At 53.4% G+C, this 17,109-nt stretch overlaps 1 protein-coding gene across 2 annotated transcripts in view; it reads left to right on the top strand.

Moving 5' to 3' along the window:
• Window positions 1–13,952, top strand: part of CREB3L1 (cAMP responsive element binding protein 3 like 1) — a 36,125-nt gene extending 22,173 nt beyond the window's left edge. Inside the window, exons 3-12 of one of the 2 annotated variants that reach the window (XM_082340221.1) lie at window positions 513–697; window positions 3,340–3,418; window positions 5,963–6,120; window positions 6,773–6,922; window positions 7,049–7,107; window positions 7,295–7,363; window positions 9,376–9,475; window positions 10,402–10,528; window positions 12,767–13,038; window positions 13,221–13,952. In XM_082340221.1, coding sequence (XP_082196347.1) covers window positions 513–697; window positions 3,340–3,418; window positions 5,963–6,120; window positions 6,773–6,922; window positions 7,049–7,107; window positions 7,295–7,363; window positions 9,376–9,475; window positions 10,402–10,528; window positions 12,767–13,038; window positions 13,221–13,523 — 1,502 coding nt within the window. In that variant the 3' untranslated portion in view covers window positions 13,524–13,952. The remainder of the gene's footprint in view (window positions 1–512; window positions 698–3,339; window positions 3,419–5,962; window positions 6,121–6,772; window positions 6,923–7,048; window positions 7,108–7,294; window positions 7,364–9,375; window positions 9,476–10,401; window positions 10,529–12,766; window positions 13,039–13,220) is intronic. The other variant, XM_082340222.1, reaches the window with a different exon arrangement.
• Window positions 13,953–17,109: the final 3,157 nt, after the last annotated feature.

Here is a 17,109-nt window from a genome sequence, read left to right as displayed (position 1 = left end):
CTCCAAGGCCATGCCATCCCTGCTGGCCTCTCTGACCCCACCTTCTCCTTCCCTTTGCATTCTAAGTGCACTAAACTGCTCGTGACTCTCACCAGATCCCCAGCACCTAGCACGGTGCTCAGCAGATGTTTACTGAATAACAATAATTGTGTTCACAATAGCTGCCATTTATTGAACATTTACTTCTTGTCAGGTACTTTTACAGATGAGGAAGCTAAGGCTCAGAGAGGTTAAGCAACTTACCTAAAGTCACACAGCCAGTCAGGAGGGGTCTGTTGTCCAAGCCCACTCTGTAAACTGCTGAATGAAGAAGATGCCCCCACCTCTTCTGGCCCCAGCCCACTCAGCCCTCCTACCTCACAAGCGCCGCCCCCTGCCCTTTTCCGCCTGCCTCCTGGTATACCCTAGCATCTCTCCACAGTCCTGTCCAGAGCAGCTCCAAGGGGCCAGGAGAGGGGCTGAGCCCTCTGCTCTAGGAGTCCCCTGAGCCTGGGTCCTGCCCCCTTCCCTAGATGTGGAACACGGAGCGTGGGTGCTGGGACACAAACTGTGCTCGGTCATGGTGAAGCAGGAGCAGAGCCCGGAGCTGCCCGTGGACCCTCTGGCTGCCTCCTCAGCCATGGCTGCCGCTGCTGCCATGGCCACCACCCCGCTGCTGGGCCTCAGCCCCCTGACCAGGCTGCCCATCCCCCACCAGGTGAGCCTGGGGACTGTTAGTAGGGGCTGAGGGAGGGAGGAGGGATGATGGGTCTCTGTGGGAAGGGCAATCCAAAGCCCTGTGCACACAGGGGCTCTGTGAACAGGGAGCAATGTGACCCTCAGGACTGAGAGTCGGAACTCCCAGACCAGGCCCCTGCCCATCCCTTGGGCCATCCCTTCACCATCCTAGAACGGGCTCAAACCACAGCACACTCGGAATAAGCTGGGGCCCTCACTGTGTGCAGAAGAAAGATGACAGGGACCTAGGTAGGGCTGGGCATCAGGGGCCCAGTCCAGGGTCTCAGGGAAGGAGACAGTCCAGGCCACTTAATTTTCTCAAAGTGTCTGGATTTTTAAAAAGGAAGAAACACCTAAATGAAAATATAAAAATTATGCCATATTTCAATTGTTTATATTCATGAGGTGAATATTTTTAACCCACACCCTCATGCCAGCCCTCACCCCCGTGAATGTATAGATAAGAGCAGTCGGCTATAAATCCAAAGTTGACATCCCAGACCCCTGGCTCCTGGGAGAGGCCCTGACTGGGTCCCAGCTCTGCTCTCACTTGTGCTCTGGGCATGTTGCCTTCCCTGTTTTTTCCTCAGCTTCCTTCTCTGTAAAATGGGAGCATGAACTACTGCTAAGGGGGTCCTACCCCTGAGTCTACAGCATGAGGGTTACCTTGAAATCCCTAGAGTCAAGGTTTGGCTGGCACTGCCCCCTGCTGGCCATGCAGCTCACCTGATCAAAATGTACGGGACCAAAAGTGAGAAAGGTCAGCCCCTCCTACTCCACCAAGGACCTGAGGATTCAGGGTTGGCTGCAAATGGGGAGGATCTTTTGGGACCACCTCTAGGACTGGCTCTGCGACGACTCAGCCCTCGCCATAGCAGGAAGGGAAGGCATGACGGCAGCGGCAGCCAGGGTCTTGGATGCTGGGCTCATGCCTCAGAGAAGGAAACTGAGGTGGAAGGGGTTAAGCAACTTGCCCCACATTGCACAGTCAGAAGCAATGGAGCTGCATTCCAAACTCAGCCGCCAGACCCCGGAGCCCACACTTTCCACTCTAGTGAGGCCGCGACCCCCTAGTGGAAGGCACAGGAACCAGGAGCTGGTCTGACAATGATGAACGTGTGACCCACATGAGAGCTGTCACCCTATTGCGTCGCAGTCCCTTCATCTGTCACTTGAGGCCTGAGCTGGGATGTAGACCAGGGAATCTCCAAGGTCCCTGCCAGCCTTAACCTCCTGGGATTCTTACTCACCTGCCTAAATTCGGGATTCTGGGTGGTCCCACCCACGATATCATGACCTCTCTGCTGGCTGCAGACCTGGAGAGGAGAGATGGCCCTGAAATCGAACACCCAACACAGTGCCTTCTCAAAGAGAACACCCCTTGTATGTGTGTTGGCCCTCGTGTGTAGGAAGCCATGCCTGTTGATGTCCTTTCTGGAACAGCAAGTTGGGATGGCATAAAGAAATAGGAATGCATGTTTATTTAAAGCATTAATCTAATTCTATCAGTCCCTTGCTTAAAAACCCATTAGGGGCTCCTCATTGTTTCAAACTTCTTTGTCTGGATTCTACTCACCCCCTCCGCACGCCCTCCCCCCAGATCTTCTGGTCTTGTTTCTCACCACTCCACCTCTGACACACACCCCTACACTCTGGACACCCTTAATACTTGCAGTTTCCAGATCTAGCTGTGCTCTGTCTGGCCTCTGTGCCTTTGCAGATGCTTTTCCCTCTTCTTGGAATGCCTCTCCCCTCATCTACGTCCTGCCCCATCCTTTATCTGTAATACTCCTATTTATACATCAGGACTCAAACTTCAGCTGCTCAGGGAGCTTTCTCTGGGCCCCCAGCCAGTTAATGCCTCCTTTGTCTGTGCTGTTGTTACCACTCATTGAACAACTACGATCTGCCAGACATTACCTCCAGTCCTCACGGCAACCCACATGGGCTCACAGTCAGTGTAGGGCCAGCCTCCACCAAAAAGATGGCCCTGGCCTCAGAGGCCGCAGGAGGCCCTCCTTCTCTGAGCTTAGAGGCTAAACAATGCTACTTGGCCACCATTCTCTTTTCTTAGGTCTACTTGACTTCTCTAAGCACGAGAACTTGCCTCTGCTCCTCTGGAATGTGCCTGGAACCCTGGGCCCAGATACTTTCTTTTTTTTTTTTTTTTTTTTAGATGTTATTCCTGCAGTACACCTCCTATTTCTTTTTAAATTTATTTATTTATTTATTTATTTTTGGCTGTGTTGGGTCTTCGTTTCTCTGCGAGGGCTTTCTCTAGTTGCGACGAGCGGGGGCCACTCTTCATCGCGGTGCGCGGGCCTCTCACTGTCGCGGCCTCTCTTGTTGTGGAGCACAGGCTCCAGACGCGCAGGCTCAGTAGTTGTGGCTCACGGGCCTAGTTGCTCCGCGGCATGTGGGATCTTCCCAGACCAGGGCTCGAACCCGTGTCCCCTGCACTGGCAGGCAGACTCTCAACCACTGCGCCACGAGGGAAGCCGCAGATACTTTCTTAATGCTGTAGGGCAGACCCCCAGGCCCAGGGAGAGAGGGAGGTTGGGTGGCATGGTGGGGACGGGCTCCCCGGGGCAGCTGACGGAGCTGGACCTGTCTCTTCCTCAGGCCCCGGGAGAGATGACTCAGCTGCCAGTGATCAAAGCAGAGCCTCAGGAGGTAAACCAGTTCCTCAAAGTGACACCAGGTAAGTGTGTCCAGAGAGGGACTCTTCCTCTCCAGTCTTGGGCAGACCGCATTCTCTTTTTTTTTTAATTTATATTTATTTTTGGCTGCGTTGAGACTGTTGCTGCACACAGGCTCTCTCTAGTTGCGGCGAGTGGGGGCTACTCTTCGTTGTGATGCGCGGGCTTCTCATGGCGGTGGCTTCTGTTGTTGCAGAGCATGGGCTCTAGGGTGCATGGGCTTCAGTAGTTGTGGCACTCAGGCTCAGTAGTTGTGGCGCACGGGCCTAGCTGCTCCAGTTGCTCCGCGGCATGTAGGCTCATCCCTGATCAGGGCTCGAACCCGTGTCCCCTGCACTGGCAGGCGGATTCTTTTTTTGTTTGTTTGTTTTTAGAGATATGCTCCCTGTACATTCACAGTAATTATTTTTGGAATCTAGTCTTTTTGTTTTCAGATTCCTGGGGGATATTTTTCTTTTCTTTTTTCTTTTTTAAATTTTTATTTATTTATTTATTTATGGCTGCATTGGGTCTTCGTTTCTGTGCGAGGGCTTTCTCTTGTTGCGGCAAGTGGGGGCCACTCTTCATCGCGGTGCGCTGGCCTCTCACTATCGCAGCCTCTCTTGTTGTGGAGCACAGGCTCCAGACGCGCAGGCTCAGTAGTTGTGGCTCACGGGCCTAGTTGCTCCACGGCATGTGGGAATCTTCCCAGACCAGGGCTCGAACCCGTGTCCCCTGCATTGGCAGGCAGATTCTCAACCACTGCGCCACCAGGGAAGCCCAGACTGCATTCTTTACTCCCTTGGTCCAGCCCACCCATCTCCCTCGACACCTCCCATCTCTCCCCAGAATATTCTCTCTTTCCCACCCTGCCCATTCTCCATCCCTCCAGTCCCCTTCTTACATAATCTACAGCTGTCATCACTATTATCAACACCTTCTCACCTCTCCCATCATTCATTAATTGAAGTCCACTCTATAGCCATCAGTCCATCCATCCATCCATCCATCTATCCATCCATCTACTCATTTATCCATCTATCTGTCCATCCATCCATCTATCCATTTATCCATCCATCCAACTAGAGTTCACTGGGCATCTCCTAGTCCCAGGAGCTGGGGAAGCAGAGAGAGAAGACAGTCCCTGTACCCAAGTAGATCACAGAGTGGTGTGAGCCACAGACAAACCACCAATTATACAGCAGTGATATGGATTAAAGATGGCAGATCCCCAGGAAGCCTTGAAAGCACATCCCCAGACCTGACAAGGGAGAAGAGAACAGAGGAAGCTTCTTGGATTGACCAGAAAGAGAAAGGGCTAACTGAATCTTTCCAATCCCACCTCATTAATTCATCAAACATTGATTAAGCATCTACTGTGCTTATTCAGGCCCTGGACTAAGTACCACAAGGTTCAGAAAGATGAATAAGGCCCAAGTTTCACCCTCAAGTTGGTCCCAGCCTCTGAGAGAAGATACAGAATTAACAGGAGGTAGAAAGGGACCAGTGTGAAAACACCTTACATTGTAGAGTGCCCTTCAATTCATAAAGCGTGTTCCCATACATTAGCCCATTGCATCCTCCTGGCTCCATGCAAGGAGTCCTTTCACCCCCATTCATCAGGAAAGTGAGGCTGGGAGAGGTTAAGTAAACATAACTATAGGTCACACAGTTGTGGGGTGCAACAGTCAAGACTTGAACTCAGGTCTCTCTGAGTCCAAGTTCAGTGGTCTTTACAGTCTGGCATCCATCATAGGCAAATGAGAGCCAAAGAAGGGAGAGGGGACTCCTGCAGGAGGCAGTCAGGGGCCGAGCCCGGAAGGATGCAGTGCTTCCTCCTGCCAGCCTCAGCCCGGCTCTGCGGTGCAGTCAGCTCCAGATTCCCGCACCTGGACTTAAATCTGTGCGTGCAGTGCTGGCCTGGGAGCTCTCCCTGCAGCAAGGCTCTTGGTCCTCTTGGCTCTGCCCAGGCCTCTTCCTGACCACCTGCAGAGCGTCAATCTTCCTGATGCTGTGGCCTCAGAGAGGCAGCACAGAAGGCATGCTGGGGAGAGCAGTGCTCCTGGTGGGTCTGCTGAAAGCCCAGTGCCTGCTGTCCTGTTACCCTGAGGTTGAAAATGGACACCCTGGGGTTTTGCAGTGGAAAGAAAGGGACAGAGGCTGCGGCTTGCCCAGTCTGATCCCCATGGGTCTTGCTATGGGCAGACTCCGGTCACCTCCCGGGGTTGCCAAGTTGGAGGCTCAAAGATCCTGAGCCCTGTGAAGTCAGGGGTAGGGGAGGGACCCCAAGAATCCAACCTCTGTGATAGCCCCACCAAGAACCAGGCTTAAAGGAGCCAGGCTTCTGTGGAGTCAGAGATGGGGTGGCACTCAGGAATTGTCTTCTGGGACATCAGCTCGTCTTTCTGACATGGCAGAGGGGCTTCTGATGTTATAGCGGTCAAGACCCCAGCAGCCAGTCCCACAGTCAGTCCGGGCTGGCTTAGGCCCATGCCATGCTGAACTCTGATTGTGCGACCAGAGCTGGGGCGCCACCCTGCTAACCTGGCTTCTCCTGCTCTCCCCAGAGGACCTGGTGCAGATGCCTCCGACGCCCCCCAGCAGCCATGGCAGCGACAGTGACGGCTCCCAGAGTCCCCGCTCTCTGCCCCCCTCCAGCCCCATCCGGCCCATGGCCCGCTCCTCCACAGCCATCTCCACCTCCCCCCTCCTCACTGCCCCTCACGTAAGCAGCTGGGGGTGGATTGACCCTAGAGTCAAGGAACTGAGTGCCTGGGGAGCCCTAAGCCTGATCCCCACCCCCATCAGAATTCAGAGAGGTGCCTGCCCGGCAGATGGGAGTGACAATCTTTTAATCGTGCCTTGGGGTAAATAGGAAACAGGCAGAGAGTCCAAGAGGCCTGCCGAACGCACACTATTGCAGAGCCAGGACTAGAACTTGACATTCCTCACCTTCAAGGGGACGGCCCAGGCTGCCCCCAAAGAGCACTGTTTGGAGAACAATGTTCAGGAGGCCCGGAATCCACTGGGATGGGTGTGGAACCTCCCAAGTCAAGAGGTGGTGGGTGTCAGAGGTGGGTGCTGTTTAGGGGGCCCTGGACAAGTAAGCTTTGAGGCTGTGGGTTCCAGGATGGGATCTCGGGACCACCCCACCCCCAGCAATATACTGAGGGCCAAACATGCCAGGCTCCCAGCAACGTCCTGAGCACTTGATACATGTTATTGGATTTAATTCAGATCTGCCCCTTTTTCAGATGAGGAGACCGAGGCTCAGTGAGTTGAGTGCCTTGCCCAGGTCATGCGCAGAGTAAATGGCAGAGCTTGAATTTGAATGCAGGGCTGTCTGGTTCCTAACTATCATGTCCCCCTTCCCACAGAAATTACAGGGGACGTCAGGGCCACTGCTCCTGACGGAGGAGGAAAAGCGCACCCTGATTGCTGAGGGCTACCCCATCCCCACAAAACTCCCCCTCACCAAAGCTGAGGAGAAGGCCTTAAAGAGGGTCCGGAGGAAAATCAAGAACAAGGTAAAGCGTGAGCCAGACCCTGCCCCTGCCCTGGGGCTCCCCTGGTGATGCCAGCCCTGAAGTTGGGGAGCCCCAGGAAGTGGATATGCAGTGTGGTAACTCCTGTTTGGGGGCTTCCCCCTCTAGATCTCGGCCCAGGAGAGCCGCCGTAAGAAGAAGGAGTACGTGGAGTGTCTAGAAAAGAAGTAAGAGGTCTTGGGCAGGTGGGCGGCTCGGGTGGCCTGGGCCCCACTCCCCAGCCCGGCCTGCTCTCCCCAGCCCTCTCTCACAGGGGCGGGGGACACGGGGACTAGGATGCTGGTGGGCAGGGCTAAGGGGGCAGCAGGGAGTCTGGGGGCTGCCCCTGAGCCTGTGCCTGCTTGGCCACCGCAGGGTGGAGACCTTTACATCCGAGAACAACGAACTGTGGAAGAAGGTGGAGACCCTGGAGAATGCCAACAGGTGGGTGGTGCCACCTGCGTCCCCCCGGCCCCTGCCCTTCTGCAGCCAGTGCCTGGCTATGGCATAGCTCTGGGAGGTAGGAGAGAGGAGAGGTCACTGAGTTCAGGATGATGGGAACCCCAGAAACAGGGACTCTGCAGCCTGGGACCCTCAGTTTCCCATCTAGATACCAGACAGGGCTGGTGAGGTGCTTAAACGTGATGATACAGACCAGCACAGCAGCAGCCCCTGGGAACTTGTTAGAAATGCTTATTCTCAGGCCTCATGCCAGGCCTATTGAATCAGGAACTCCAGGGGGAGGGTTCAATGATCTGTGTTTTAATAAGCCCTCCAGGTAATTCTGATGCACCCTAAAGTTAGAACCTACCGGTGTACATGCTTGCCACCCAAAGCAAGTTTCTCAGACCAGCAGCATTAGCATCACGTGGGGGCTTGTTAGAAATGCAGAATTTTAGGGGACTTCCCTGGTGGTCCAGTGGTTAAGATTTCGCCTCCCAATGCAGGGGGCGTGGGTTCAATCCCTGTTCGGGGAGCTAAGATCCCACATGTCTCGCGGCCAAAAAACCAAAACATAAAACAGAAGCAATATTGTAACAAATTCAATAAAGACTTTAAAAATGATCCACATCAAAAAAATCTTAAAAAAAAAAAAAAAAAGAAAGAAAGAAAGAAATGCAGAATCTCGGGACTCTCCCCAGACTTACTGAGTCAGAATCTGCATTTCAACAATATCCTTGGGTGATTCACCTGCACAATTAAGCTTGAGAAACATTAGTATGGAACCCGCACAGGATCTGGCATGCAGTAGCCACGTAAAGTCACAACTCTGGGTGCCATTTTTGTGATCCTGGAAAAACTGTTATGTACACCTCTCTGGGCCCCAGTTTCTCTGTCTAAATGGAGATGATAGAAGCAGTATCTCCCAGGATTCATGTGACGATGTGATGAGACCTAGCAAGTAAAGGGCCAGCACTGTCCTTGGCATTTGAGAATGTTCCATTCATGTTAGCTTTTCTTCTTCGTTTTTTCTTGTTATTATTCTGAATTCTTGATAGTGACCAGCCATGAGCCCACAGTAGGTTTGTGGGAGTGATAATTGTTTGCTGGGAGTAATTAAAATAACAGACAACAGCTAGTATGTAGCAGGTGCTCAACAGAAGGCTTTTTCCTTCTTTCCTTCCTTCTCCCCCAGCTTCTCCAGCGGGATCCAGCCACTCCCCTGATTGACCTGGAGAATGCCCCCCTGACTCAGGGATAGGGGGCGGGAGCCCTCACCCCTCACCCCCTTCCTCTCGCCCAGATTCCTCCCTAGTCCCAAATAGGGCGAGGCCCTTGGAGCTGTTTCGCCACCTGCTGTACATTCTGGGAACTGCAACCCCACCGACCGGCTGGGTGGAGGAAAGAGAGAATTAAACATTTGTTCACCAAGGGTGGGCTGGGCACCCTCTGTGGGTACCCAGAGGATTCCTCGCCGGGAGGAACCCAGTCCTTGCCCTCAGGGAGCCCACAGTTAGCGAAGGAGACTGACATAGACATTCATAAATAAACGAAGTGTTACAGGTGCTGTGATAAAAGCAAAAACAGCAACAAAATTAACGAAACTGGTAGCTACCATTTCCTGGACACTTGCTCCTCACCATGTACCAGGCAGCTGCCAGACGTGTCCTTCGTATCAGCTCAAGGTGCCGTGGATACAAAGGAGGGAGGGTCAATTTAGCTGTGGCTGGTGCAGGGTAAGAAAAAGAAAGTGGCCTCAGCTGAGGTGGTCCAGGCTCGCCTCCAGCCGCCCCTTTGGCCAGGAGCGTCACGGGGCACCCCTGAGCCTCCATAGGGTGCCCCAGCCGCACCACAGAGGAGCCACGCGAGAGGTGACCTTTTCTGTCTTGACTGAAACGGGCACCTGGCGAGGAAGCCAAGTCTGGAGGCTGCCCAGCTCCTCCCCGGGAGAGCTCCCTGAGGCAGAGATTCCTGCTGGGTCAGAACCTGCCAGGTGACCGCTGTGCCCTCCTCAGGACCCTGCTCCAGCAGCTGCAGAAACTCCAGACTCTGGTCACCAACAAGATCTCCAGACCTTACAAGATGGCTGCCACCCAGACTGGGACCTGCCTCATGGTAGGTACTGTTCCCTCACCGCAGGGCCACAGGAGGACAGGTCTTCCCCAGGCTGGCTTTCTACGGGGGGCGGTGGGCAGAGCTTCGAGGGCCTGGCCATATTGTGGGCGGTGTCACCAAAGTAAACCATCCTAGTACCTGGTGCACTGGCTGCAGCAGACCCCAGCCTCTTTCCCTAAGTCCATGGAACCTTCCAGAACATGACCTTCCCTGACCAGTTCTAACACGGTGTGGATGTGTAGTGACTCACGTGAACTCAGCTAGAGGATGGCAGGGCAAGTCCCGTGAGGAGGCAGCTTCTGCAGGCCCAGTGGAGTGGAGTGATGGGCCTGGGGGGATGTGGGGAAGTATGGACCTGGTTCTTTCTGGCATGGAGGGTGGGTGCCTAGGCTGTGGCTCAGGCCTCTGCTAGCCCCTCTTCCACATTTCCTGGAGCTGTACAGCCTGTTGCCTCCTGGCTAATCACTCCCCAGGCCCTCCGAGATCCTCAAGCTGTCAGGTGGCAAAGCCCCAGTAGAGGCAGGGGTTAGTTTGGGCTCTGTGACTCTTAACCTCCTCCTGCTGGCCGGCCTTCCTGGGAATCCTGCTGGGAATCTGGTGTGAAGATACGTCCCCCTCCCTTGCCCCAATCTCAGCCTCCTCCCACACCTACCCCTTCCTTCCCTTCCTGATTCCTCCACCCCATAGGTGATAACCACATTGGCCAATTCCCCCTCTTTTCTAGCACTGCCTGGGGTGGCCCCCCTACAGTGGGCTGAGATGTCCCGACAGCCTCTACCTTCTCCTCCACCACGTGCAGGAGGTGGTTGGCTCTGGGAGCAGCTTTCCTGGAAAAATATTGAGCCTTTTGCCCCCATTGGCTCGGGGGCAGGGGGAGGATTGGGGTGGCCAAGGTTGCAGCCCCTCTGCTCTCTCTCCACTACCAGGTGGCAGCCTTGTGCTTCGTCCTGGTGCTGGGCTCCCTCGTGCCCTGCCTCCCTGAGTTCTCCTCCGGCTCCCAGACTGTGAAGGAAGACCCCATGGCCACTGACAGCGTCTACACTGCCAGTCAGAGTGAGTGATCTGAGCCAGGCTGCCTTCCCCCCATGCCAGCCCCAACTTCCGGGCAGAAGCCAGACACAAGAGAGGAGCCAGGTTTGGGGCTGGCGCCGTCTCATTCTACCTCCTCATTTTGCAGATGGGGAAACTGAGTCCCCCAAAGGGTCTATGATGTGTTCAATGTTAGTTATAGAATTAGGACTACAGTGAAGAGCCCCTGATTCCCAGCCCACCCAGGCGTGGCTTGCGGGGGTAGGTTTAGGGAATAACGGGAATGTTTCCACCCTAGCCCCCATGTATTATGGTGCCAGTTGGTAGGGACATCTGCTAAGCACCATCAGTATTTTACAACTGGGATAGCAAATCAGTTTCAGCTCCAGGGACATTTTCCATAAGACGGTGGTGGCTGCCTGAAGCATTGTGTTAAGAAGGACTCTGAGGCACCATTCAGGATCAACAGGAAGGAGTGCCAGGATCCACTGGTAATGTCTGCCATGGGCAGAGGCAGGGTAGTGGTAGTGTGGGCTCAGATAGTTACCATCCCACAGGGGACTGTGAGGATCGTTAAGAGCGTAGAGCTTCAGAGTCAGTCATATCTGCCACTCACTGACTGCGTCACCTCAGGCATGTGTCTTAAGCACACTAAATTTCAATTTCTTTACCTTGAAAATGGGAGTTACAAGTTCCACACTTCCTGAGCACATTTGTTGTGAAGCCTAAATGACATGGTGCACAAAGGCCGTTAGCACAGTGCCTGGTACACAGCAGACACCTACTAAATGAACACAGTCGCTTCCTTTTTGGTGAGCTCACAAGAGGAGAGAAAAGATACAACACACAGTAGCAAGGGGAGAACTGGTATAGGGTGCAGCAAAGAATAGTATGGGCTTCCAGAAGCAGAGGATACTTCAGATAGACCTACAGAGGAACTTCCACACAGTCCCTCATCATTTACCAGGAGCGAGTTATCCAGCAGGGCAGGAGGAGGAAGAGGAAACAGATGGGAGGTCAGAGAGAGAGGAGCTGGGGAGGGGTGAGTTTCAAGAAGGAGGGATACTGCAGGGAGGATGAGCTAAGCCTGCAGGGCCTTGAGGGGAGGAAGCGGCGTGGGGAGGGTTAGGGGAAGAGGAAGCAGAGGCGGGGAGTGAAAACCACTCCCTGGACCAGAGCAGCCTGAGAAGGAGAGAACAGGTCAGTTACTAAGGGAGGTGGGTGGCAGGGATGTAAGGTCTTGAGAGCCATGTGTCCATTTTCCCAAGGCCTGAGTGGCCTATGTGTGTTGGGAGGTATAGGGAACCTTGGAGAGGAAGGAATGGAAATGGTCCGGGGGGCGGGGGTGGGCTGGGGTTAGGGGGAGAGAGAGAGAGTGTTGATAGACAAAACCAGAGTCAGAGGAGTCAGAGGAGCCAGAGGAGCGAGGGAATGAATGAGCCCCTCGGAGCGAACGCAGTGGATTTCAGGCCCAGTGTCCGCAGGGCGAAGAGGAACAGATGACCTCTGGAGCAGGCTGGATTACAGAGCTGGTGCACCGCACAGCTCCAGGGGCTCCGCTCACATAGACTGTGAGATCCGGGCCCTGAGAGTGAGAAGGGAGGTGGTGGGTCCTGGAGTCAGGCACACCTGGGTTTGCATCTCACCTTCAGTGCAGACTAGCCTGGGACAGTGTGCCTGGCAACCTGGAGCCTCAATTACCTGTTCCGTGAAATGGAGCTAAAAATATCTCATTCCAAGAGTTTCTGTCAATGATTTGATATAGGCTAAAGGAGGCCTACAATGCCTGGCACGTGATAGATATCCAAAAAATGTGTTTTCTTTTTTTTTTTTTCATTTCCCTGGAGGGCAAATTAGGGCCTAGAACGGGAAAAAGATTTATTCAAGGTGTCACAGAAAGTGAGTGGTACAGTAGGATCAGAACCCAGGTCTCAGATGCCCCAGCCCAGTACCCTCTGCTTAGGAAGATCTAACTTTCTCTGAGTGCAGTTTCAATCACTCTATTATCTCATTTAAACCTCACATCAACGGGAGGTTGGCCCTCGTATTCCTATTTTACAGATGAGCAAACTGAGGCTCAGAAAGGTGAAAGCAAAGGCATGACTTACCTGCAGTCACACAGCTCAGAATTGCTAGAGCTGGGATTCAGATCCAGGCCCATAAGATTCCAGGGCCCAGGTCCTTAAACACCAGGCCCTGAATGTGGCCTGGATGGGGAGGGAGCCTCTTGGCACCGTGGCTCACCCTGAGCTCCTTCTCCAGTGCCCTCCCGAAGCCTCCTGTTCTATGATGATGGGGCAGGCTCGTGGGAGGATGGCCGCAGCGCCCTGCTGCCCGTGGAGCCCCCGGATGGCTGGGAGATCAAGCCCGGGGGGCCGGCGGAGCAGCGACCCCAGGACCACCTGCAGCATGACCACCTGGACAGCACCCACGAGACCAGCAAGTACCTGAGTGAGGCCTGGCCCAAGGACGTCGGTGGAAACAGCACCAGTCCTGACTTCTCCCACCCTAAGGAGTGGTTCCACGAGAGGTGGGTGGGTGACCCCTTCCCTTCCTGCGGTCCCAGGCTCCCCCCGCCCTCTGCCTGCCCCCAGTCCCCATGTCCTCAGCCACACCCTCCCAAGGCCCCGTCCCTCCCGTGTCCAGATCCAGCTTGCAGAGGGGCAAGAGGGCCCTCCCTGGACAGAGTCACCCCTGATTTCTCTTCTCTCTCTAGGGATCTGGGCCCCAACACCACCATCAAACTCTCCTAGGCCGTGCCAAGACGCAGGACACAGGACGTACCCTCTGGCACTCAGAAGAGGGGTTGTCTTGCTCACTAACCCGGATCCGGCTAGTACCCCTGCCCCCTGGGGTCCGTCTTCCCCTCAGCCCACCTTTGCCCCAGATCTTGACTGGGGCCTCTCCTCTCCCCGCACATTTGGACTGTCCCCTTAGGCCAACCGCTCTGTTCTCACCACCACTCCACAGCCATCCGTCCTTCTCAGATAAACCACTCACTGGGTTACCTTTCTCATAACGACCAACAGGACCACTGCCTCCCTGCCCCAGCCCCGCCACACACACACACACACACACACACACACACACACACACACATCAACAGACCGACACACACACCCCACCCCTCCCCCCACTGTACAGAGACCAAGAACAGAAATTGTTTGTAAATAATGAACCTTATTTTTTATTATTGCCAATCCCTAAGATATTGTATTTTACAAGTCTCCCTCCGACCTTCACCCCTCCCTTGTTTTATATTTTATGAAGTTAGTGCGGGCTTTGCTGCTCCCTGGCCCAGGAAAGAGGGTCCCCCCCACCCCTCACCTGGCCTCCCCCTGCCGCTGCCCAAGCCGCTGGGCCTTTTTAATTGCCAAACTGCTTCACCCATCAGCTCAGCACATGCTTTAAGAAGGCATAAGTAAAAAAAAAAAAGATGCAGCATCAATTCCTGACTTTGTGCCTTTCTTCACGGTTGGGCTGGGGGCAGGGGCGGGGCGTGGGACTGAAGGATGAAGGAGTAAGAAGGGTAAGTTGATTTTATATTCTGACTGGAGGCGATTGGGGGTGAGGGGTTTGAGAAAGCATTTGCGTTGAGTTCCCTCTTCCAGCCAGGTGCAGAGTTCAAACTAGATGGTCAAAGAATTCTGCAGCAATTCCCCCACCCCAAGGCTCCTCCAAGTACCTACTATTGCTGAGTATGGAAGCAGAAAGGCATATAAGCCACCCAGATGGCCTTTAGGGGGTGGTAACTGCGATAACGAGCACCTAGGGTGGCCAGGCGCTGCACCAGGCACTGTACACGCCGTACTCAGGTTGGTCCTCCTAAGACCTGCCAATTTCTTGGTTCTTGTATCCTTTGCTTCAGCTGGATTAAAAGCGCAGGCTTCAGAGTAAGAAGAGCTGTGTTTGGCTACTGGAGCTGCCACTTGCTAGCTATGTGCGGTGGGCAGAATTCCAGTATGACTCCAAGGTTCCTGACCCCTGGCATACACACTCTGTTTCATCCCTTCCCCTAGGGTCTGGAGGGGACCTGCGAATGTGAGGGGATGTCACTCCCATAATTAGGTGACCTTTTATGGAAAAAGTAAAGGGATTTTGCAGGTGTAAGTAAGGTCCCAAATCAGTTGATTCTGAGTTCATTAAAAAGGAGGTTATCCTGGGTGGGCCTGACCTAATCAGGTGAGAGCCATTAAAAGAGGGACTGAGCCCTTCCTGAAGGGATAGTCTCCTGCTGGCCTTGAAGAAGCAAACAGCCATACTGTGGTGAACCACATGGAGAGGTCGGCCTCTAGGCACTGAAGACCTCATGCTATGGTGGCAAGGCATTGGATTCTGCCAACAACCTGAGCAGCTTGGAAGAGGGCCTCAGCTCCAGATGAGACCCCAGCCCAGCCAACACCTGGACTGCCACCTGGTGAGAGCCTGAGCACAGGACCCAGCTGAGCTGTACCCAGATATGAGCCATGGACACTGAGATCATACATGTGTTGTTTTAAGCCATGTTTGTAGTAATTCATTATGCAGTGTAGGAAACTAAGACACTACGTAACCTGAACTTCTCTGAGCCTCCACTTCTCTGTTTGTAAAAAGAGGCTATAACTAAGATTCAGTATGTGAGGCTGTTGTAGTGATTCAATGAGGTAAATCAAATAAGGTGTTTAGAACAGGGCCCAACATACACTGGCTCTGAGAAAGATTAGCTGTGCATTTAGAGGCAGTATCAATACAGTGAGCTAAGGGCCAAGCTAGGGGTGCTATTATAAGCACAGAGGAGGGTGCCTCACCCAGGCAAGCAGTAAGGGCTTCCTGGAAGAGGTGACATGAAGGACTGTTGGAAGTAGGCAGGAGAGAGAAAGGGGCATTCCAGAAAGAAACAGCCTGGGCTAAGGCCTCAAAGGTGGGAGAGAGAGCAGGAAAACTTCAAGAAAACCTCAAATAGTTCAGAACAGCCAGAAGGTAAAGGGCAAGGATGCTGAGAACTGAGGCTGGAGAGTGATCAGGGCCCAGATCCAGAAGGGCCTTGAATGCCTTGCTCTGGCATTTGGACTTTATCATGCAGGCATGATACTTTCATACTCGGAAGAAGGGGGCCTGGTGGTGGGGATGGTGCCTGGGCCAGCCGCCCACCAGAGGAAAAGATGGACAAGACCAGACAGAACTATGGAGCCTCAGAATTGGCCTCCAAGGGACTTCCCTGGTGGTCCAGTGGTTAAGACTTTGCCTTCCAATGCAGGGAGTGCGGGTTCGATCCCTGCTTGGGGAGCTAGGATCCCACATGCCTTGCGGCCAAATAACCAAAACATAAAACAGAAGCAGTATTGTAACAAATTCAATAAAGACTTTAAAAATGGTCCACGTCAAAAAAAAAAAAAAATCTTAAAAAAAAAAAAAAAGAATTGGCCTTCAAGCCCCGTCCTCTATCCTCCTCCTCCCACAGCCTCATCTTGACCACTTGATGGGGACCTCATTGCCTGCTGCTGGACATCAGTTTTAACTGCTAGAATACGCAGGCCTTTGCAGCAAGGCCATTAAAGTCTGGGCTCTGGGCCAAAGCTATGATGATTATTAACAATAACTTTTAGGGGCTTCCCTGGTGGCGCAGTGGTTGAGAATCTGCCTGCCAATGCAGGGGACACGGGTTCGAGGCCTGGTCTGGGAAGATCCCACATGCCACGGAGCAACTGGGCCCGTGAGCCACAACTACTGAGCCTGCGCGCCTGGAGCCTGTGCTCGGCAACAAGAGAGGCCGCGATAGTGAGAGGCCCGCGCACCGCGATGAAGAGTGGCCCCCACTTGCCACAACTAGAGGAAGCCCTCGCACAGAAACGAAGACCCAACACAGCCATAAATGAATAAAATAAATAAATAAAAATAGTGTTAAAAAAAATCTGTTCTATTTGCTCTTCTTAAAAAACAAACAAAACCCATCTTTTAAAAAAAAAAAACAAAAAACAATAACTTTTAGCACACCCCCTTTCCTGATTGATTCATCCATTCTCTCTATTAGTCATTCAACAAACTGCCTTCAAAGGTCCCCCAGGCCTGTGGAGGAGGCTGGGGAGTAAACCAGTCATCACAGCCGGTGTGACGGAGGGGTGTACAGGATGCTGAGGAGATGCAGAAGAATGTCATGTAATTCAGATTCTGTGGGTCAGGGAGGGCAACTTGGACTGAGTCTTAAAGGATGGGTAGGAGTTGGCGAGGTACAGAAGGGGTTAGGGTGTTTGGGGTGGAGAAAACGTCAGGTGCAGACACAGAGCCATGAAAAGCAGGGCCAGGACCGGGGTGAGGCAAGGGGGTGATTAGCGTGCAAAATTTAAGGAGGCACTTGTACAGCCCTGAGAGTGAGTACCTCCTTAAATTTGGCACCCTAGGAGCCCCAACTTGCTTCACCCTCATCCCGGCCCTGATAGAAAGTAGGGCCCTTGCAGGGATCTAAAGAAAGAATATTTTATCCCGAAGGTGATAGAGAGCCGCTGAATATTTTTAAGCCGGAGTGTGAGATAATCACATTTGCCTGTCCTGGGGCTCTGCAGGGGGGTATAGCGAAGATGAGACAGATTCCGGAGATAATTAGAAGGAATTATCAACAGGCTTTGACA

This window comes from Balaenoptera borealis, assembly GCF_965194805.1.
Source record: "Balaenoptera borealis genome assembly, chromosome: 11".
NCBI lineage: Eukaryota > Metazoa > Chordata > Mammalia > Artiodactyla > Balaenopteridae > Balaenoptera > Balaenoptera borealis.
This window is presented reverse-complemented; position numbering and strand designations above follow the sequence as displayed.